General features: G+C 41.7%; 1 protein-coding gene across 1 annotated transcript in view; it reads right to left on the bottom strand.

Moving 5' to 3' along the window:
- The window catches only part of ADCY2 (adenylate cyclase 2), a 1371519-nt gene that overhangs the window by 659682 nt on the left and 688230 nt on the right, over positions 1–23607 (bottom strand). The window contains exon 4 of the mRNA XM_029590013.1: positions 6891–7040. Within this exon, the coding sequence (XP_029445873.1) occupies positions 6891–7040 (150 nt within the window). The remainder of the gene's footprint in view (positions 1–6890; positions 7041–23607) is intronic.

Below are 23607 nucleotides of genomic sequence, written 5' to 3'. Positions count from 1 at the left end.
TAAGCAAAAAAAAAAAAAAAATCCTTCAAAAATGAGAAGAATGATCCATCTGAAGAAAATTGGAAAAAGGATAAGTTTGTCAAGTTAAGTTGAAAACATTGATAAGACAGCCTAAGAGAGAATTTGAAATAAATTTGGCCGTAAAGGCAAAAACTCATAATAAAAACTAAGAATATCCAAAGCCAGAAACCTGCAACAGAGTCTGTTGGTCTATTAGATGACCAAGAGGTTAAAAGAGATGTTAGGGAAGATAAGGCCATTGCTGAAAGACTAAAATAATTTTTTGCTTCAGTTTTTACTAATGAGGATATTGGGGAGATACCAGTTCCAGAGATGGTTTTCAAGATGAGTCACATGAACTTAATGAAATCACTGTGAATCTGTAAAATGAAGTAGGCCAGATTGACAAACTAAAGAGTAGCAAATCAGCTGGACTGGATGGTATGCTCCCCAGGGTTCTGAAGGAACTAAAAAATGAAATTTGTAACCTATCAATAAAATCATCCATTGTACCTGAAGACTAGAGAGTGGCCAATGTAACCCCAATATTTAAAAAGGGCTCCAGGGGTGATGCAGGGGAGACAGATGAGCCTGATTTCAGTGCCAGGAAAAACAGTGGAAATTATTCTAAATATCAAAATCACAGAGCATATAGAAAGACATGGTTTAATGGAACACAGATAGCATGGATTTACCCAAGGGAAATCTTGTCTCACAAATCTGCTTTATTTTTTTTTGAAGGGGTTAATAAACATGTAGATAAAGGAGAACCAGTAGATGCGGTATATTTGGATTTTCAGAAGGCATTTGACAAAGTCCCTCATGAGAGGCTTCTAAGAAAACTAAAAAATCATGGGTTGGAGGCGATGTCCTTTTGTGGATTACAAATTGGTTAAAAGACAGGAAGCAGAGTAGGATGAAAGAGTCATTTTCCACAGTGGAAAAAGGTAAACAGTAGAGTGCCTCAAGGATCTGTACTTGGTCCGGTGCTTTTCAATATATTTATAAATGATCTGGAAAGGAATATGATGAGTGAAGTACTCAAATTTGGAGATGAAACAAAATTATTCAGAGTAGTTAAATCACAAGCAGATTGTAATAAATTACAGGAGGACCTTGCGAGACTGGAAGACAGGCATTAAATGGCAGATGAAATTTAATGTGGACAAGTTCTAGGTGATGCATTATAGGGAAAAATAACATGCTGTAGTTATACGATGTTATATTCCACATTAGAAGCTACCACCCAGAAAAAAGATCTAGGTGTCATGGTGGGATAATACATTGAAATAGTCGGATCAGTGTGCTACAGTGTGCAAATTTGCTTAATTTATGCACCCCCTGGTATACTAGAAAAGAATCCATCAACTCTTACGGAATACATTACAAAACACATTGACATAAATATGCCAGCCATCATACTCGGAGATCTTAATCTCCATTTTGACCGATCCCCCCTCACACCTGCATGTGATGCCACACTTGCGACCCTTAACGCTATCGGATTTAAACAAATTGTATCAGGAACAACACACAAGGCTGGACATACACTGGATGTTATATTTACTAACTCTCTCATACAATCTGACCACCCCCAATGCACACCCATACCTTGGTCAGACCACTACCGAGTAGACACGCACTGCTCCATTAACTGCAACCCCCCAAGCAACACATGCAAAGAAAAGAACCATTGAATACAGAAAAAAATGCCAAATAGACGATATCATCGAAGCCATTACAGAAGATATCCATAAATTAGACCTCTCCGATGCCAATACTGCTTGCACCTCTTGGCATCAACTCACCAGCAACATTTCTGATCGTCTCTGTCCACTACTAACGAAAGAAATCAGCACAGATAAAAAAGATAAAAAACCATGGTTCAACACAGACCTTAGAATGATGAAATGCGAACTACGTAAACTGGAAAAGAAATGGCGTAGAAATCAAGATCAAACACATCTACAGAAATTTAAATCCCTTCTCCATAAATACCATAAAACTACAGACGAAGCTAAGAAAAATTACTACACAACAAAAATTCATCAGTATCAGTTCAACCCGCGTGCTTTATTCCAATACAAGCCGTTAAGCCCGTTAAAACGGGCTACATCCCTCTGTCTCTCACCTCCCCCTCTTTCTCTCTCCCCTCACTCTTCACCACCCCCTCCCTCACCCACTCCTCCCCACCCTCCCTCTCCTATCACTCAGTCCCTCCCTCCCACTCAGTCTCACTCACTCCCTCCCCCCTCTCTCCCTCCCTCTCACTCACTCAGTCCCACTCACTCTCACTCAGTCCCCACTCCCTCCGTCCTCTCCCTCAGTCCCACTCCCTCCCTCTCCCTCAGTCCCACTCCCTCCCTCCCTCTCACTTAGTCCCACTCCCTCCCTCAGTCCCTCCCCCTCACTCAATCCCTCCCTCCCACTCAGTCACTCCCTCCCCCCTCCCTCTCACTCACTCAGTCCCACTCACTCTCCCTCAGTCCCACTCCCTCCCTCTCACTCAGTCCCACTCCCTCCCTCTCACTCAGTCCCTCCCCCTCACTCAATCCCTCCCTCCCACTCAGTCCCTCCCTCTCACTCAGTCACTCCCTCCCACTCTCTCTCTCCGTCCCTCCCCCCCCACTCAGTCCGTCCCTCCCTCTCTCTCTCTTCTCCCTCCCTCGCTACCGCCCGCTGTCGCCGCTACCGCCGCCGCTCGCTACCGCCATTGCCGCTACCGCCGTCGCTACCGCCGCCGCTCGCTACCGCCGTCGCCGCCCGCTGCCGGTACCGCCGCCGCCGCCCGCTGCTGCCGCTGGACGCCGCCATTTTTTTTCTTTCTGAAGCTGCCTCAGAGCGACGTGCTCGCCCGCACATGCGCGGTAGAGCTGGTCTCTACTGCGCATTTGCGGGCCGTCGGTCACAGGCCATTTATAAGGTAGATGTTGCTAACATTATTACCCCACCTTCAAACAGCAATCCAGAAAATGATGATAAAAACAAATGTGAGAAGCTAGCTACCTACTTTTATGAAAAGGTCTCTAATATCATGGCACGCTTTACTGCACATGCTCCACTGGTACCACTTCTACCCAGAAGCACCATGATCTCGTCACCATCACTCACTAAATTTGAAATCACAACCACTTCAGAAATTGAAACCATTCTAAAAAAGATAAAACCTGCTTTGCACCCTATAGATATTATGCCTACTAAAACACTCCTTTCCATCCCCACGAGGATTGCCTCTCCCATCTCCAACATCATCAACAAATCTATATCGACTGGCGTTTTTCCTACGCAACTTAAGCATGCAATTATAAAGCCGACTCTCAAAAAACCAGACTTGGATCCATCTGAACCGGCCAATTATCGTCCTGTCTCAAACCTCCCATTCGTGTCAAAAATCATAGAAAAAGTGATAAACAAACAACTCATGGACTATCTAGATGATAACCGATTATTATTTCTGTCACAATACGGTTTTCGTAAGCTCCATAGTACTGAAACACTGCTAATATCCCTCTCAGACTCTATTCTAAAAACACTTGATTCTGGTCATTCATACATTCTTGCCCTACTTGATATCTCTTCGGCATTTGACACGGTCAATCATAATATCCTTCTATCCCTCCTCTCTCAAATCGGCATCACTGGCACTGCACTAAATTGGATCCAATCTTTTCTGACAGACAGGACATACAGTGTCAAGTTGGGATCCCAAATATCTAAACCAAGAAATCTGCTACAAGGTGTACCACAAGGCTCCTCGCTATCATCAACACTGTTTAACATTTACTTAGCACCTCTCTGTCGACTCCTAGCAAAACTAAAACTCCACCACTTCATATATGCCGATGACGTACAGATTCTTATCCCTATTAATGATTCCCTCTCTAATGCCCTGAAAACCTGGGAATCAGCACTAACTGAAATAAAAAAGCTTCTCACTGAAAACTTCTTAGCTATAAACACTACCAAAACAGAACTCATCATCATCTCGCCACACAATAATATCCCCTCCAGCACTTCCCACCAACCTACTTCAATTCTTCCCCTACTACAGCAAGTCCGCAGTCTTGGCGTTATTATTGACAACCATTTCACTTTAAAGAAATTCATCTCAGCTACAATAAAAAATGTTTTTTTCAAACTTCACACACTGAAGAGAATTAAACCTCTTCTACATCCACAAGATTTCCGGACGGTATTGCAAGCTACCATACTACCAAAAATTGACTACTGTAACGCAATACTATTAGGTCTCCCTAAAAACTCAATTCAACCTTTACAGATGTTACAGAATGCAGCAGCTCGATTAATCACCAATACCCATCTCCATGATCACATAACACCTGCTCTCATGTTCTTGCATTGGCTCCCAGTAGCTTCTAGAATTACCTTTAAAGTCCTCTCCCTCATACATAAATCGATCTATAACCAAGAGATGCAATGGTTCTCAGAGCAGTTTGTGTTCCATTCTTCTAAGAGACCCATAAGACATATCCATCAAGCTAAATTAGCAGCCCCGCCAACAAAAAACATCAAACACGTGACCACAAGAGACCGTGCTATCTCCATAGCGGGAATCAACTTATGGAACAAGATGCCCACTGACCTACGCCTGGAGCCCTGCCATAAGAAATTCAAACAAGGACTCAAAACGTGGTTATTTGAACTAGCATTCACACAATGATATCCGTTTAACTGAAATGCCATTCAATTCTCCACCCTCTCCCCATGCCCTGTTTCCCACCCTAACCACATGCCCTCCTCAATCTCCTTCTTCACCTTACATGTCCCCCTTCCCTTATGATATTAATTAGCTTTAAATAACAGAAATATCCTCGGTACAATATAGTAGTTGTATTCATTCTCAGAACCTGTTTTGTATTAGATACTATTTAGTTTTTTTTTTTTTAAGGTTTAATAATTACATCAATATTTTAATTGCATGTTATACATTATTGGATGGTCCACAGTTATACATTATTGGATGGTCCACAGTCTGTCCGGCCTGTTTTCTGTCAAAACTGTTATATCGATTTTAGTATATGTAATACCTATTAATAATGTCAATGTAAAGCCTGTTGCTAAGTTATTGTTAAATGTAAACCGCGGTGATGTATCTCTTTACGTACTGCAGTATATAAAAACCCTTAAATAAATAAATAAATAAATAAATAAATAAATACAGCAGTCAAAAAGCAACCAATGTTAGGAATTATTAGGAAAGGAATGGTGAATAAAACGGAAAATACTTTAATGTCTCGATTGCCTCATAGTGCAACCGCACCTGGAATGCTATGTACAATTCTGGTCACCACATCTCAAAAAAGATATAGCTGCACTGGAAAAGGTACAGAGAAGGGCAACAAAAATGATAACGGGAATAGAATGGCTCCTCTATGAGGAAAGGCTAAAGAGGTTAGGGCTGTTCAACTTGGAGAAGAGATGGCTGAGGGGGGATAAGATAGAGGTCTATAAAATCATGGGATGTCTATATCAGGTAAATTTGAATCGGTTATTTACTCTTTCGGATAACAGAAGGATTAGGGAGCATTCCATCAAGTTATCAAGCAGCACATTTAAAACTAATTGGAGAAATTTATTTTTCACTCAAAGCACAATCTCTGTAATTTGTTGACAGAGGATATGCTTACGTCAGATAGCGTAGCTGGGTTTAAAAAAGGTTTGGATAAATTCTTGGATGAGAAATTCATTAACTGCTATTAATCAAGTTGACTAAGGGAATAGCCACTGCTATTACTAGCATTAGTAGCATGGGATCTACTTAATGTTTTGGGTACTTGCCAGGTACTTGTAACCTGGAATTGTCCCCTGTTGGAAACAGGAATCTGGGCTTGTTGGACCCAGTATGGCAACTTCTTATGTTCTTATGAAGACAGGTTAGTCCACCCTTCCTGCCCTTGATTGCCGGTTTGTGGTTCTATGGTCCTTTGAGTTGCTGCATGTCCAGGGATAACTGGTGTCAGTTTTAGTTCCTACATTAGTGATGTTAGCCTCTGTTTGAGATCAGTGTTTCCCATTGACCGAGTACTTGAGTAATTGTCTATTAAAAGTTATAACCAAGTGTTGTTAGTTTGTCCACAGTTGGCTTTTGCAGAGAATACTGGCAAGCTGATGTCAATGCTGGTGTATATATATCATGACATGAGCTTTGTTCCATCTCCATCTGCTGGTAGAGGTGCAAAACCCACTGGTCATGGATGAATCTGTCTTCACTAGAGAAAAGGCAATTATCAGGTAAGTAGTAATTCCTCATTGTAAGAAATGGTAGTCTGATATAGGACTGATCTGGCTCAAAGTCTGTATGATCTTGAAAGTCTCTATGCTGTTTAAAATCTATTTCCTCAAAGCATCATTGAGATGCAATTTATTGTGCAAATAACTATTTCTAATGTTCCTTTCAAAATTGTCTGTACTCACTCTTTTGTGCTCAGTCTACAAAGCAATTTGACGTGATGTTCATATAAAAGTTCCTAGATAATACCAAATTACAATCCTGATGTATTTAGCCATTCATTCTTAAATTATCTTAAGTATCTTCATTATATGCAATGATTTGAAAATCCCTCCAGAACTTACTTGCCAGAGAAGAAATGGACTCACCATATACTACCCCTCCCCCTCTAAAAAAAAAACCAAACAAAAAAAACCAACACCACACATACTCCCCTGTCCCTTTACCCCCATCCGTCCTGAAGATATTTTCACTTCCTCCAGGGCATCCTATCCTGCTTGCCTCCTATCCCCTTGCCTCAGGCAAGTGAGTGGATTTTTAAAAGCTTGGTTGTATGTATTTAGGCTTTGGAAAGTTCTCTTGGACATTCTGTGAAAATATCACAGAATAAGGTACATAATAAGGTACAAAAATGACTTACCTGTTGACGTTTCTCAAATTCCAACTTAATGCGGGATTTAATACAATTGCATGTGTCCTGGTATGTCTGCTGCAGAGCCAGCTCCATGAGATGCTTGTGGTATGCCCCCGCCACATTTCCACATATGAAAATGATAACATTTGCTAGTATCTATAGAGGAAAGAAAAAAATGGGAAAATTGGTGAACTAATTTAAGCACCAGATCAGTGAACTTGAGCAATTGCATCAAAGTGTTTCCTCCATGTTTTAAAAGAGCCATTCTCATGTGGCAGAAGTGAAGTATCTATCACATTGGTAGTATGGTATTCAGGCATTAGAAATAAACTGTGTCTTAAGAGAGCATATCATTGAATTTAAGTGCTGCTGATAGAAATCTGCTAATAGAATTAGTTTTGGACTCTGAGAACCCCCCCCCCAAAAAAAAAAAACAAAAAACAAACTACTAATGAGTAAATTAAAGGTTAAATAGCTCCAATGAGAACGGGTATTATATGGCAATAACTTACATTTTGTTTTATATATGTGATAAACCATCCATTCAAAGTTTCTTTAGCAGGTTAAGGATAAATTATTTGATGGAAATGTATGTCCACAGGGCAATGACTATTTACAGCTTATGTACAGAATCTCATACACATAGATGGATGTATATAGATAGAGATAGGGATATAAAAACATTTATACAGCTACTGAAAAAATTAAATCTCTGTTTTGGTATATACTTTTGTTTAAATACAATAAAGTATTTAAAATGTAAATCCACAATAAGGGCAGATTGATTTACTCTCTACATTTTTTCAGGTCTGTTTCAGAACCATGAGCAATAAACTTAAACAGGTATATATCTAGAGTGTTTAACTGTAAATCCTATTTACCATTTACCTACTGCCCTTTCTAGGATATAAGTATTCTAAAGTTCTCAAATGTTAGTTTCTTCAAGAAGACAAATAACTTTGGATCCTCAGTGTATAATCATGGTTAGATATCTGCCCATCATGTTAATCTTTATGTTAAGAATGTCTGGGGTGTGGATTTCAAGATGAAGGTAGCCTAGCAAGATGTATTTGGGGTCTTCTCTCACTTTTTGTAAGAATTTCACTATTTTCTGTTGAACTTCACCTTCACATTTCATTCTTGAAATGTTTAAAATGAAGGGGACATTTTGTACTCAGTCATCTGTCCTCACTTCTCTGCTCAAAGGAGAGTTTTCTGAGGTCATATACCGGTGAGTGTTGATCAGCATTTGTAATGTCTGCCTCAGACTCAGCTACAGCCCCAAACCCTGATGCATTTCAACCTCGAAGGCTCAAGGCAGCTTTCCCCTGAGTCAGAAGCCACAATAGTACTTTTATTACAACTCCAATGATGAGTTTAGTAGGACTGGGAAGAGCGGTATCATGGCAGGGATTATATGTAGATGTAGTTCTAGTGCCAAACATCAGAAGTATGCATGGTGGAGCTGATTCTGGAGGCCAGCGTGCCAGGGCATGAAGAGATTTGCCAGGGAGCAGAAGGAGGAATGACCTCTACAAGTTGGCAACTGGAAGGTGGTAGTGCTCTGCCTGTGGGGTTGGCTGAATTGAGAAAGGGCCTACATTCTGCTTTTCTGAGACTGTAGCCTCCTGTAATTACTGGAACCCCTGTGAAACCTATCACCAGTGACGTCATGAATCACAGACCTAGAATATAGAAATGGATGGGAACAGAAAAGAATGCATTATAGGAATTAGTTTCTGATACTGGGACGATTTTAATCTTAGAAAACGTAACCCTAAAGAAGTAACTCTTGAGATGCTGCTGAGAGCTTTTTCCAGATTGGAGATATTAGTTGAGTTACAACATGATGTGGTTGTGCAATCTGAGGAACAGGTGTTAGGTTATGAAAGGGCAATGAAAGATTTTGCAAATAAAATGTCTGATACTGAATGCAAGTTTTCCTTGTTAAAAACAGTATCCAATCCCTTAATTAAACACAATATGTGGTAGATTTTATAAAACTACACCCGCGCGTACTTTTGTTCACGCACCAGTTCCTGTTCCCTCCAAGGCCGCTCCGAAATCAGCACGGCCTCGGAGGGAACTTTCCTTCGGCCTCCCCCCACCTTCCCCTCCCTTCCCCTACCTAACCCACCCCCCCAGCCATATCTACACCCCCTACCTTTATCTCGTAACTCGCACGCGCTGGCCGGCTGCCGCCGCGCGATTCCCCGGCCCGGGAGTGATTTTGGAGACCTCAGCCATGCCCCCGAAATGCCCCTGGTCCGGAAACACGCCCACTGCCACGCCCCAGGAACGCCCCTGGATGACGCGCCACTGCAACATGCCCCCCGACACGCCCCCCAGGAAAGCCCCTGGACTTACGCCTGTCCCGGGGCTTGCGTGCGCCGCCGAGCCTATGCAAAATAGGCTCGGTGCGCGCAGGGGGGTTTTGAAAGGGTTACGCGCATAACTTATGTGCGAAACCCTTTTAAAATCTACCCCTATGGTTTTAAGGTGTTAAGCAGAAAATATGGATATAAAAAAAGGAATTTATGACTGCCATAGTTAAGTGCATCTGGAGCAGATCTTTCCAAGAGTTATCTTAAGGAAGTTTGGGGTATTCCATATTCACTAAGTCACTGCTGATCAAAGCATATTATTTCGGAAACATATACACTATTAGAAAAAAGAAATACTAAGAAGCCACTGCTAGAAAAATCAGGAGCTAACAACATACCAATGGATTTGTCCCAGGAACTAATATCCAAATCTCTTGCAATAGCTACTTTACTACCTTTGCTTTTGTGGATTAGTAAAACTATACTTATGAAGATCCAGATTCTAAATAAGGACCTTTTTTTTCAGATTTTGTTTTATTTTGCATGGGAATTTCAACGTTAGAACAAAAAGAAATCAGTGGAAAACTGACTTTTCTACCAAATTTGCTCCTGTGTGTTTTAATGAAAACATTTTTCCACTTTTTTGTTCTAACGTTGAAATTCTAAGCCAAAATAAAAAAAACTGAAAATGAAAGTCCCTAAAGATATGCCATAATCATTTTTAGCAATATCACCATTACTTTATCCATCACTGAGACCAGATTAACTGGCTTGTAGTTACTAACCACTTTCCTATTACCTCTTTAATGAAAAGTGACATCATCTACCCTTCTTCAGCCCTCTGGAACTACTCGTCATGATGATCGATTTAACTCAAACCATCAATGGAATCATCTGAGTATCTCTAAGGACCCTTATTATCCTAGGATACAGGTGGGCAAACTACACCCATGGTAGCAATATCACTTCAGTTGGTCTGTGGGAGAGGAAGTGATGTCTCCATTTTGTACTGCAGCGAGGGAGACCGCCCGTTACTGCTTTTGAGGGTAGCACTAAGAGGGAACTCTCTTCCCCACTCTTTCAACTGGAGCTCCAAAGGAGAATGCTTTTCCCCCTTGACAGTGGCCCATCATTTACGAACAGCCACCAATGTGGTCCTTTAGGTCAAAAAGTCTGCCCACACCTGTCCTTCAATATATCCCATCCAGCACCTTATTCTGTCTACTTTCCTTTTTGCTACTTCCATTCAAACCCTATTCTGTAAATGGAGCGATATCTACTCCATTACCATTTCTATTCTTCCAGGTTTTAGTAATCTTTTCCTCCGTGAACATCAAATACAGATATTTGTTCAATATTTTCCCTTTTTGCTTATTACAATCCTCCTTTTAACCTCAATTTAGTAGTCCCATTTCCACCTTTCCTCTTTTCACTGCTATAATTGAAAAAAAAAAGTCTTGTCCCCCCTGTTTTACTGCCTTTGCTATCCTTTCACAATCTCTTGATTTTGCTGTTCTATCTTCCTTGCTTCTCTCAGTTTTTCAAGATATTCTCCTCCAGTTTTCACTTTTTGCTTATTACAATTGGCAAGGTTGCCTAGATCACTCTGTGCAGAGTGAAAAACAACATATGATTAATTGTCAAGCAACAGAGAGCAGGATCATACTAGGGACGTGAAACAGAGAAAAAGGCCATCAAAGAAAGAAAAGAAAAAAAAACTGAAAATAGGAAAAAAAACCAAAGGGTATAAAATATATACAATTGATCGCTATTGATCAGTCAGCCCCTGAGAGTTCTGCTGTTGAACAAAAGCATCCCAAGATTTTTCAAAGGAGGGCCAAGGATTATGGCATAAGGCAGTTAGGTAAGCCAAGTGATAATGAGGAGACAAGTGATGCATAACTCGCTGGAAAGAAGGCACCTCAATACGCTTCCAAACGAACGCCAACTCACAGCAGGCAGTGAGGCAATATCACTGCTGTTTAGTTGCCCCCAGAATCAGCAAGGAAATTAAAACATAGCAAGCATCGAGAATATTCCCCATTCCCAGAAAGTTGGATAACCAATCAGTAACTTCATGCCAAAAGGGTAAAATCCCTTTACACTGCCACTAGATATGTAAGAAGGTGCCCATATCCTCCACAACTTCATCAGCATAAATCACTAATGGAAGGATAAATGCAGTGTAATCTGGCAGGGGTAAGGTACCAACGGAACAATAGTTTAAAACAGTTTTCCCAAAGAGCGGCAGAGAAGGAGCATTTGCTAGTACAAAGATAGATTGAACCCCTCTCCTCAATGCTCACTGTAGAACTTAGATCCAATTCCCATGCTTTAAGATGCGGAAGGGTATCCGTTATATGTCCATTAAAGATTGTACATTTTAGCAATCAAACCCTTTATTTTATTAACTTGATCAAAGTAAGTTTCAAACGACAACTTGCTCTGCCAGTGGGAGGAGACTCTCTGTTGCATTACTAGAAAGTGATGAATCTGGGAATATTCAAGAAAGTCCACCCCTTCTAACTTTTGTGTTTTGGAGATTGCAGTAGGCGTCATGAGGACCCCTTGAGTAAATAGGTGATCTATTGTGCGAATACCATGAGCCTTCCATACCCCAAAAGCTTTAAGTGATATGGGGAAAGATATATTGTGAAATAACTGTGTAAAGTAGAATTAGGAATGAGAACAGACTAACTTGGTTTTCCATTGGCAACATACCCACATAGTTGTATACCCACATACCCACATAGTAAAGTATATGGATAGCAACATACCCACATAGTAAAGTATATGGATAGCAAGTCAGCGCATGCCAAGTAGAGTAAGGCTGCCAAGGGAGAGCGCAAAGAGGCATCACCCCAATCACTGCTTGTTCCAGCAGACCCATTGTTTGTGAGGACGGTTGCATATCCAATATGCTTTGAGTTGGGATGCAGCGAAATACTGTGAAACAAGACCACTCGAGACACTCGTGGGGGGTCTCTGTCTCCATATAAAATCACAAATCTTCTTCTGCCAGCTGAGCAACATAGCAGCAGTAAAAACATAGGAAGGGTGAGGAATAGGTATAGAAAACAGGGGAGAATATTCATTTTAACGATAGCTATACAGCCCAGCCAGTAATCTCTATTCCACTTCCCTAAGTCTTTATCAATAGATTTTACAAAGGGGAAATAATTCAGGACAAACAAATCTGTTAAGAAGAACCTATGTAAACCCCTAAATATTTTAGAAAGTGTTTTGCCCATTTGAAAAGAAACTGCTATCGCAATTTACCAAGGCAGATTGAGGTAAATTTACATTTAAGATCTCAGATTTATCAAGGTTAACCTTGAAACCAGAAACTGTGCTAAACCATGCCAATTCTGCTATGACGCCTGGTAAGGAGGTATCCGGATCAGTTAGGGTAAACAAAATGTCACCAGCAAATAGAAAATGCTTCAAACAATCACCCACGCTAACTCCCAGAATCTGACTGGACAAGGGCACTCTAGTAGTCAAGGGTTCCAAGAAAAGGGTGAAGAGTAATGGAGACAGAGAGCAACCTTGTCTCATTCCACATCCAATATCAAAGCACACCCCATACCCTCCATTAACTAACTCTGGCTTTTGTTGATTCGTACAGCTTCCTAATCCATTGGAGAATGCAAGGACCGAACTGCATCTTTTCTAGGGTCTTAAATAGAAAAGACCAGTGCACCAGGTCAAATGCTCTCTCAGCATCAATGGAAAATATAGTGGGAACATGTTCCTTTCACACCCACCAGAGAATATGCACAATTTTACGGACATTGTCTGCAGCCAATCGATTGGGAATAAAACCAACTTGATCATTATGGACTAACTGGGGCATGAAGTTATTTACACACACAGCTATTACTCTGGCAAATATCTTTAAATCTAGATTAATTAAAGAGATTGGATGTAGGACCCACAAAGGGTAGGGTCTCTATCAGGTTTTGCCAGAATGGAAATTCCAGCTACACTGGAATTAACTAGGAAGGAGCCCCCCCCCCCCCCTTATAAAATTAATTCAGTCAATGGGGAAACCAAGAGATGAGAAAATTGTTTATAATACCTGGTACAGAACCCATCCAGTCCCAGAGATTTTCTCACTTTTAAAGACTTAAGCACTTGCAAAATCTCAGACGAGCTAATCCGTCTATCCAAATATTGGTGTCAATAGTAAGACATGGTAAAGATATCTAGTCAAGATACAAATCAATATCTCTGTCCAATATGCCCCCATCTGTGCTATAAAGAGAAGCATAAAACTGAGAAAAACAGTCCCTGATATCAGCAGACTTAGTAACTATTTCCCCAGTTGTAGCTTTAATTTTAACTATGGAGCCCTAAGTGTGGAGTGATTTCAGATGCCGGACTAAATAGTGACTAGCCCTGTTCCCACCCTCAAAGTACTCCTTCTTAGCTGTTCCAGCTGATGAAGCAGAAGCCCATCATCTAACTATAGTTACGATCTAGCTAAAGATAGTCGATGAAGAGCTGATTGTGATTGAGTCTGCATATGGATAGGGGACAACCTGGTGATTTTGGCCAACTACTGAGATCACTTAAGTTTTCTTTCCTTCTTCTTAAAGGTAGCATGTGAAAAAAACTCTGTACTACTGCTTTTGAGCAGTCCCAAACCACCCCCTGGAAGGCAGATGTGGAAGTATTCAAATTAAAATACTCTCTTAATTGGTCACCTATAGATTTAATTAAAGTTTCGTCTTTCAAGAGATTTTCATATAGATGCCGAAATCTCTGGGCCACTATCCAGATCCTGAAAGAGAATGTCCAACCAATCAGGCTAATAATCAGACCACGTGATATTCCCAATGCCCACCCCTACAACTCGGTTCTGCAGCAATTTATCCACTAAAAAATTGTCAATGTGGGAATAAGACCCATGAGACGAGAAAAGAAAGTGTAAGAGCGAGAATGAGGATAGGTCTGCCGTTAACTGTCCACCAAACGTCACTGGGTGATTATAGAAGATAATGTCTCATCTCCTGTGCAGGGGAAGGAGTTTGATGAGAATTATTTAATGAAGGGTTGTATGTGAGATTAGTTCTGCAAACAACTAACAATCCCTCCACATGAGAAAGTAAAATGTCATCCAATATTTTAAAAAATGAATTTTGATGAGTATTTGGTGCATATAAGTTGACCAAAGTGATAAATTCTTTACCCACCCTAAGTTTCACTGATATATATTGGCTATGGAGGTCAGATATTTGGCAGAGGACCTCATGCGCAAAAAAACTAGAATTGAGGATATCTACACCAGCATATTTGGCACCTTTAGAGCTGGCTGTTAAGAACATATGAGGGTAATCCCTAAGGGAAGGAAGGTGTTTGTGCCGCTTCCTCAGGTATGTTTCCTGTAAAAACACAATAGCAGCTTTATAGGAAGCCATCTCCTGAGAAATAAGCTGGTGCTTCCTCAAAGTATTAAGGCCTTTCACATTAAAGGAAAATATTCTAGTCGCCATGGAAAAGCAAACAAAACATCCTGCTAAAATACATGATACAGTACTCCAACAAAGATATTGGTTGAAAGCAAAACAAGGTAACCTCTTTGTGAATATGTGCCCCCAAAAATTAGATGTAGGGATGCCCCTTCCCCAAAACTCCCCCTTTCCCAAAGTATGATCCGCCATTTCCCCATGGCAGATCCCTCCTCTCCTAGGGGAAATCAAGATAAAATTGCTGCCTCTCCCCCCCCTCCCCAGCCCTAACAATGGAAACAAGAGTTATATAAGATGCAATAAAAAGTGAGCAATCAGTAGTAAGACAGTGAGGTAAATGGAAACCTTTTGAAAAAATGTAGACCTTAGTAACAGAGAAAACAAGCAAAACTGCTGCAGCATGATGAATTAAACTACAAGAGCAGAAAGTCTTTCATCGCCTTCAGCCCTAGTCCAATAAGGCAGACCACGGATCCTCGGACTGAGGACACAGCCTCCGTCCTCCCTTTCCAGCCCTATGCCATCTAGGAAACAGTGCTATCTTTGAGGCTCTCAGTGCCATTTTTGGGACTGCAAAGTGAATCAGTTGGTTAGCGTGCTTAAAGGCCTCTACAGCATCAGACACAGTTTTCCCACATGAGGTTCCTTTGAGCATAAGCAGTAAGCTGAATGGGAAAGTCCACCTATATTGAATGTGCTCCTCCTGAAGAGATTGCATCACCTCCCTCAACTCAAAATGCATGTGAAGTGTAGAAGACATAAGATTTTAAAGAAGGCGATGCTATTGCCCTCCCAAAGCCATTTATTTTGCTTCCTTGCCATGTCATAAATGAGAGCCTTTTCATGGAAACTATGCAAGCATAAGATTCTGTCCCTGGCCTGATTGCCTGGTCTAGGGCCAAGAGCCTGGTGGGCTCTCTCAATTTTGACGGGCAGAGAGGTGCAGTCTGCAGAGGAATCTCCTACAACATTAATCATGTCTGTCCACCCAGGTGTCCAACTCATCAACATGTATGCCAAGGGCACCCTGATCTTCGCGCAACTTCAAAATAGAGGCTAATAGGTCCAATTTGTATTGCTTAATAGAAATGTGAATCGTGTGCCCGATCGTCTTATCGATCGGGTTCGGCTGGAGGGAGAAAAAAATCTGATCGCTGGAGATGTGAATCGGAATCGGTTCCGATTCACATCGTTAATTTTTTTTTAGTGAGGCCCGACCCTTTAAAATTGACCCCTTCCCTTCTCCCCCCCCCCCCCCCGAACCCCCCAAAAACTTTTTACGAGTACCCGGTGGTCCAGTGGGGGCGTGGGGACCGATCTCCCGCTCTCAGGCCATCAGCGCCATTTTGACTGCCACTCAAAAATGGCACCGATGGCCCGATTAAAAAAAAACCCACCTGACCCTTTAAAGATGACCACTTAACTTCTCCCACCCTCCCTATCCCCCCAAAACATTTTTAAATTACCTGGTGCTCTAGTGGTGGTCCCGGGAGCGATCTCCCATTCTCGGGCCGTCGGCTGCCACTCAAAGATGGCGCCGATGGCCCTTTGCCCTTACCATGTGACAGGGTATCCGTGCCATTGGCCGGCCCCTGTCTCATGGTAGGAGCACTGGATGGCCGGCACATCCCTCTTGCTTAATGTTGGTCCTGAGCTTCAGGAACCAAACCCTGATTTTTTCCTCCCTAGCAGATAAATCCATTGATCCCGATCCTAGTGCAAGCGTGAAGGAGGCGTTTTCAGCCGGCAGCCCGCTGGAATCATCTGTGGCCTGCCCATCAGCTAGGATCTCTTCAACATGTTTGCTGAATGAGAACTGTTTTAAATCAGTCTTACATTTTGTTGCCATCCAGGAAGGTTATAAAGCAGATTAGGTAAGAAGATGCCGAGAAAATCTCACTATTAGTATGGAAAATTATAGAATTAGTCGGGGGAGAGGAGCTCTTCTCTCAAGCGTCCATCTTGGCCGGTTGCATTACAGTACCACCTTTTTCTCTTCTTTTAAAATTTACATTCCTATTATAGGGGCAATAATGGAAAAGCCTGCAAGTACACATGGATCTACATCCTAACTTTCAAAGGGAAAATCTCTGGGGAGTTTCCCTTTGAACATCTGAGCAGCAGGTACCCATGGAACAGTATGTGTGGGACTTTCAAAATGAAATCCTCATATGTACTCTCTCCCTTCCCCAAACAAACCCCTCCCCTTTCCTGCCATGGGTAAAAGCACCTAGGCTGTGACCAGACTGCATTCTTTTACCAACTATCAGGGTGGCAGAGGGCAATTTTCAAACTCCCCATTTTCACAGGAAAAACAAATCAAGAAAATAGCTTTTTTATTTACACTTTATTAAACTTTTCAAATCATTATATATATTAATGAATGACAGGTAAAGTATCATTATCAAGCACAAAATCAAAGAAAATCAGAAAAAGTAATAATCTATATAAATAAAAATGTTAAATAGTTTGGACAAAATCGCTAATCTCAGAAACCACTGAACCGATTGCTTTAAAATTTGGACACAACCTTCATTTCGCATACAGGAAGGTTCTTCTGTACTTATATTACAGATATATCACACCTGTGACAGGTAAAATAGGTTTAAAAATTGTTTCGAGAAAACAGCAACATCTGCTGGACGTAAGCGCCATCTGTTACACCTTACACTAACACACGCTACACTAATCATTTCGCCAGTCCAGGTCCACATTTCACTTCCATTTTAACACATTCACGCACTTTTTTCGCCGGAAGATAACTATTTCCTTTACAGATAAAATACACCCACCAGCCTCCTCACACCCCCCACACACATGCCAAATTGATTTATTTCCACAGCCTCCCAACACACACAAAACCACCCTCCTCACACCCCCCACATACATGCCAAATTTATTTACTTCCCAGGCCCTCACAACACACACAAAACCTGACAGAAGTCCGGGAGGCTCCAGCAGGGGGCCAGGACCGGTCCGGGACACATCTCCTGCACTACGGCTGTCGGCTGCCAGCAATCAACATGGCGCCGATGGCCCTTTCCCTTACTATGCCACTCGGGGACCCCAATGGCGGCAGTAGCCCATGTGACATAGTAAGGGCGAGGGACCCTCGGCGCCATTTTCAGGACTGGCGGCAGGCGGACCTTTGCCCTTACTATGTCAGAGGACCTACCGCTGCCATTGCTCCAGCCCACTGACATAGTAAGGGCAAAGGGCCGTCTGAACCCGTTCCAGTGCTCGCAGCTGACGGACCAACGCCAATACATCGCTCCCGGACCAATCCTGAATGCCCGCTCCACCGGCTGACATTTTTATCAGGTCTCAGGGGGTCTGAAGGGTGGGGGGTGGTAATGAATTTATTGAGAACATCTTGGGGAGGGTCACGAGGGGGGGCAGGTTTTATTCATTCAGCAACTCTGGGGGGGCAGGGGGGTGGGCTACTGTTTTTCGCAGGGCTGGGGGGGAGGGGCAAGAGAGTGTGGGGTGGTTAGTTTAAGAGAACTTTTCTCATAGGGTTGTTTTTTGGGGGAAGGGGGAGGTTTACACACAAATACATACACTAAACTTGCACGATCTCGGGAATGCACCAAAATAGCCCTCCCCAGACCACAAAACAAATTTGGAAGTGCAAATTTGGTTAGGAACTCCCCTATTTGGCAACATAACGCGCACAGATGCCCAGGGACAGAGCACATGTAGCACCAACAATTTTAATTTCCCAGGTCTTGGGAGGGGGCAGGAGGGTGGGGGTTTATTATTTGATTTAAAGGGTTGGGATTGGGGGCTTTTTTGGCGGGTGGCGGGGTTCCCACAGAAATAGAAAGACAAAGGTTTTCTGATCTGAAGGGTAGGCAGTAGGCGGGGGAGGTGACAGTGGGGGAGGGAGAATGAGGGAGGAGGTGAGTGTCAGGGGAGGGAGAATGAGGGGAGAGGTAAGTGTGAGGGGAGAGAGTTGGAGTGGGGACAGGGGAGGGAAGGGGGGGTGAGTGACCAAGGGGAAGGAGGATGAGTGGCTGAGATAAATGAGCAAGGGGAAGGGGGAGGGAGGGTAAAGAACCTGACTCTGCCACTGCAACGCGTGGCCGGGTACCGCTAGTATAATAATAATAGTAATCATACAATAGCCCACATCTACGGGGAAAACAAAGGAAACAACTAACCAAAAATTTAGAAAATTACTATGCTGTGTCACCCAAGCCACATTCTTCAAACTGGGGTAGATTTTAAAAAACTACGCCCGCGCAAACAAAAGTACACTGGGTTTTAACAGATACGCGTGAGCCGAGTATCTGCCTTCCATAAACGACTGAACACCACCACCATCTGTAGCATTCCAACGCTTAACGCACCTCACATCCTCCCACCCCTATATTTAAAAGTATCAACCCATCAGTAGTTAAACACACAAAGTATCACGTAAGAGGTGTTTAATCTATCCCTCATTTACTCAATTAAAAGTCACAAAAACGCCGACCATTCTATATCACTATTAAGCCCAAGGGTTGCCAATGTCTGCCAACTGTAAATAAAGCAATGTTCCCATTAGCATAACCTACAAGAAACAGTGCCCCCCCCCCATGTATCACATAATTGTTTAATCACAAAAAAATTCCATGTCCTCACTATGTGCGATATCAAAATCCAATGGGAAACAAGAGGAGCATTTTCCTTAAATGTCAGAATACTGCTTTTATGTTCGGTAATCCTCTGCTTAATCTGCCTCTTGGTTTGTCCTATATAAATATAAGTACTCGGACATATAATCACATATATGACTCATTAAGAGGTACAAGAAAAAAGGTCAGGCAAATTGTATGAATGTTGTAAATTCTTATGGTTAAACTGCCGAATAACCAAAACCTTCTCAGATTGAACAGCCCACACACCAAATTTGTCCTCTATCTCCACCATAATCATCATAAGTAGGCTTGCCGCTAACCAATCTGTGTCTCAAATTCTGACCTTTAAGGAAAAAATAAGTTTATCCACAAAGGAGACAGAGTCCAACATAGGCCAATGTTTTTGCACAATCTGTTTTATGTTTGTCATCCATGATAAATAAGGGAAAGTGCAAACAACATGAAAAATCGGAACCTTTTCAGTCTTAATCAATAAATTCTGTCTGTTTACGTACAAACCACATTTGAATACTTTTTTCCCCTAAAAATCCAGATGGATATCCTCGATTAATAAATCTGTTCATCAATTCCTTAGCATATTGTTTATATACCAGAAATGAGGAACATAAACAACGATATCTTAAAAATTGCCTACACACAGTATATATTCTTTGAAACGACGAGGGTGAAAACTTTGAAAATGCAACATAGTATTCCTATCTATTGGATTCCAATATACCGAAGTACTAAGAAAATTACCTTCTTTGTGCATGATCATATCCAAAAATGCTATACTCTAATTATCTTGAAAGCAAAATTCCAAATTATGATTCAAACCAGTAATCCATGGTTCAAAGTTAGATAACGCTTCCATACTCCCCAAAGAAAAAATAAATCAATATATCGATGCAAGAATGCAATGTACTGAAAGAAATGAGATGTATAAACAAATGTTTCAAAATGTGCCTGGTAATCTAAAAGGTAGACTACAAAAGGGCAGAATTACACGACTCTCTCAAACTCAATATAAAGCGTTAAGCAACATAAATGAGAGCCAATATTTGTTTATTAAACAAAACAAAATATCAATATTATTTAAATACCCAACACTGCATACATACCCCCCATTTACACCACATACATACAACCACTCCTCATAAAACACCAAGTAATATTCATATATTCCATCACATGTAAATTGTCAACCCAATACAAAATGGAGGCATAAGAGTTCTTGTGCAAACTCAGAAAGAGCAATATACAAAACAATGTAAATGGAGCATTCAACTGCCTAATACAAATATCAGAGTTCTTGTACAAACTCAAAAATACAATGTACAGTGACTTTTTTGCTTTTTTCAAATCATTCCATCACTTGCATTAATACAATCGTTGCTATTGCATAACTGCAAACTATGAATTAATCATTCCTTCCTCGATTGTCACCACTGCTTTTGTGTCTTTTTTTATCAATCACTCTCGTCAGTATAATCATAGATGTTGGATCACTCTTTCCCCTTTATTCTTGATTATTTGACCTCTACCATTCAGCTTGTTCTGTCCCACTCTCTTCAGAGTGATCATAAATGTTGCATCTCTCTGTCCCCTTTATTCTGGATTATTCAGCCTCTACCATTCGGCTTTTTTATCCCTACAAGGGACCCTTGTTTCGCTGTACTACGGCTTCATCAAGGGAGATCAACTATAAAGCAAAATATATCACAATATATAAGTTTGAATGGGTAGCAACATTTGTTAATCAAGAGAGCAGTGAGTCACTCTGGCTGACTAACTAACTGAAGTTAGACTGTTTGGATTTCTCAATCCTCCCACCCCTCGCTCATCCATTAATTTATAGGCAGGTGCCACTTTCACAAAAAAAACCAAAAAGACAACAACAAAAACTTTATTGAGAGTTTGATCAGACCCCTGTAGGCCACTACCAGACATATAGCGAATTCACTAATTCATTTAAAGGATATTAATTAGACACATTCCTACTCCCATAGCAACCAAAACTTAACTAGGAACTGATCAAAATTGAGATGAAGACAGCAGTCCAGCAGCAAGAGGGGGGCTTTCCAGTCTTTTGTATCGAGTGTCACATGTATGATTTTTTACCCACCAATGAGAAGTTGTACATGTGTATGCGATGCAAAGAGCTCCTGGCTCTCAGAGAACGAGTCCGATCTCTGGAGGCTAGAGTGGCAGACCTGGAGGAGCTGAGGCAGACAGAGAGGTATATAGATGAGACCTTCAGGGACATAGTAGCCAAGTCCCAACTTCAGACTGGCAGCCCTGGTGCTGCCTTGGAGGAAGAAGGTCTCATGATTGGAGAGCATCAAACTGGTGTAGCAAGAAAGGATCCTGTAGCAAGGACCTGCTCTCCAGGTGATGTACTGTCCCTTTCGTACCGAGGATATATCCCCAAGGCCTAATGCCCAGGAGGGAAGGGTTAGGTTGGCCGTCATAGTTGGTGATTCGATTATTAGGGATGTAGACAGCTGAGTGGCTGGTGGGCGAGAGAATCGCCTGGTAACATGCCTAACTGGTGCGAAGGTGGAGGACCTCACACGTCACCTAGATAGGATTTTAGACAGTGCTGGGGAGGAGCTGGCTGTCATGGTACATGTGGGCACCGACATAGGAAAATGTGGGAGGGAGGTTCTGGAAGCTATTAGGTAGAAAACTTAAATCCAGAACCTCCAAGATAGCATTCTCCGAAATGCTCCCTGCTCCACGTGCAGGTCACCAGAGGCAGGCAGAGCTCCGGAGTCTCAATGCGTAGATGAGACGATGGTGCAAGGAAGAGGGATTCAGTTTTGTTAGGAACTGGGGAACCTTTTGGGGAAGGGGGAGTCTCTTCCGAAGGGATGGGCTCCACCTTAACCAGGGTGGAACCAGACTGCTGGTGCTAACCTTTAAAAAGGAACTTTTAAACTAGAACAAAGGGGAAAGCCAACAGTCGCTAGGCAGCGCATGGTTCGGAGAGAGGTATCTTCAAAGGTTACTAATGATGCATTAGAATTAGGGGATCCCGACAGTGAGGTTCCAATTATAAGAAAAGTAGTCCAAGTGCCTGTAACTAAAAACTCACCTGAGCTAAAAAATTCTAACTTATCTATATCAATTAAAAAGCAGAATGAAAATACAAACAAAAAACAAACTTTGAAATGTTTGTATGCTAATGCAAGAAGTCTAAGAAGTAAGATGGGAGAATTAGAATGTATAACAGTGAATGATGACATAGACTTAATTTGCATCTCAGAGACATGGTGGAAGGAGGACAACCAATGGGACAGTGCTATACCGGGGTACAAACTATATAGCAATGACAGAGAGGAGCACCCGGGAGGCGGTGTGGTGCTTTAGTCCGGGATGGCATAGAGTCCAACAGGATAAATATCCTACACGAGACTAAATGCACAATTGAATCTTTATGGGTAGAAATCCCTTGTGTGTTGGGGAAGACTATAGTGATAGGAGTATACTACCGTCCACCTGGTCAAGATGGTGAGACTGACAGTGAAATGCTAAGAGAAATTATGGAAGCTAACCAAATTGGTAGTGCGGTAATAATGGGAGACTTCAATTACCCCAATACTGACTGGGTAAATGAATCATCGGACATGCTAGAGAGATAAAGTTCCTGGATGGAATAAATGATAGCTGTATTGAGCAATTGGTTCAGGAACCAACAAGAGAGGGAGCAATTTTAGATCTAATTCTCAGTGGAGAACAGGATTTGGTGAGAGAGGTAACTATGGTGGGGCCGCTTGGCAATAGTGATCATAATATGATCAAATTTGATTTAATGACTGGAAGGGGGACAGTAAGCAAATCCATGGCTCTCGTGCTAAACTTTCAAAAGGGAAACTTTGATAAAATGAGAAAACTAGTTAGAAAAAAACTGAAAGGAGCAGCTACAAAAGTAAAAAGTGTGCAAGTGGCGTGGTCATTGTTAAAAAATACCATCCTAGAATACAATCCAGAAGTATTCCACACATTAAGAAAGGTGGAAAGAAGGCAAAACGATTACCGGCATGGTTAAAAGGGGAGGTGAAAGGAGCTATTTTAGCCACAAGATCTTCATTCAAAAATTGGAAGAAGGATCCAACAGAAGAAAATAAGATAATGCATAAACATTGGCAAGTTAAATGTAAGACATTGATAAGACAGGCTAAGAGAATTTGAAAAGAAGTTGGCCGTAGAGGTAAAAGCTCACAGTAAAAGCTTTTTTAAATATATCCGAAGCAGAAAGCCTGTGAGGGAGTCAGTTGGACCATTAGATGATTGAGGGGTT

The sequence above is a fragment of the Rhinatrema bivittatum genome, chromosome 2 (genome assembly GCF_901001135.1).
Source record: "Rhinatrema bivittatum chromosome 2, aRhiBiv1.1, whole genome shotgun sequence".
NCBI lineage: Eukaryota > Metazoa > Chordata > Amphibia > Gymnophiona > Rhinatrematidae > Rhinatrema > Rhinatrema bivittatum.
This window is presented reverse-complemented; position numbering and strand designations above follow the sequence as displayed.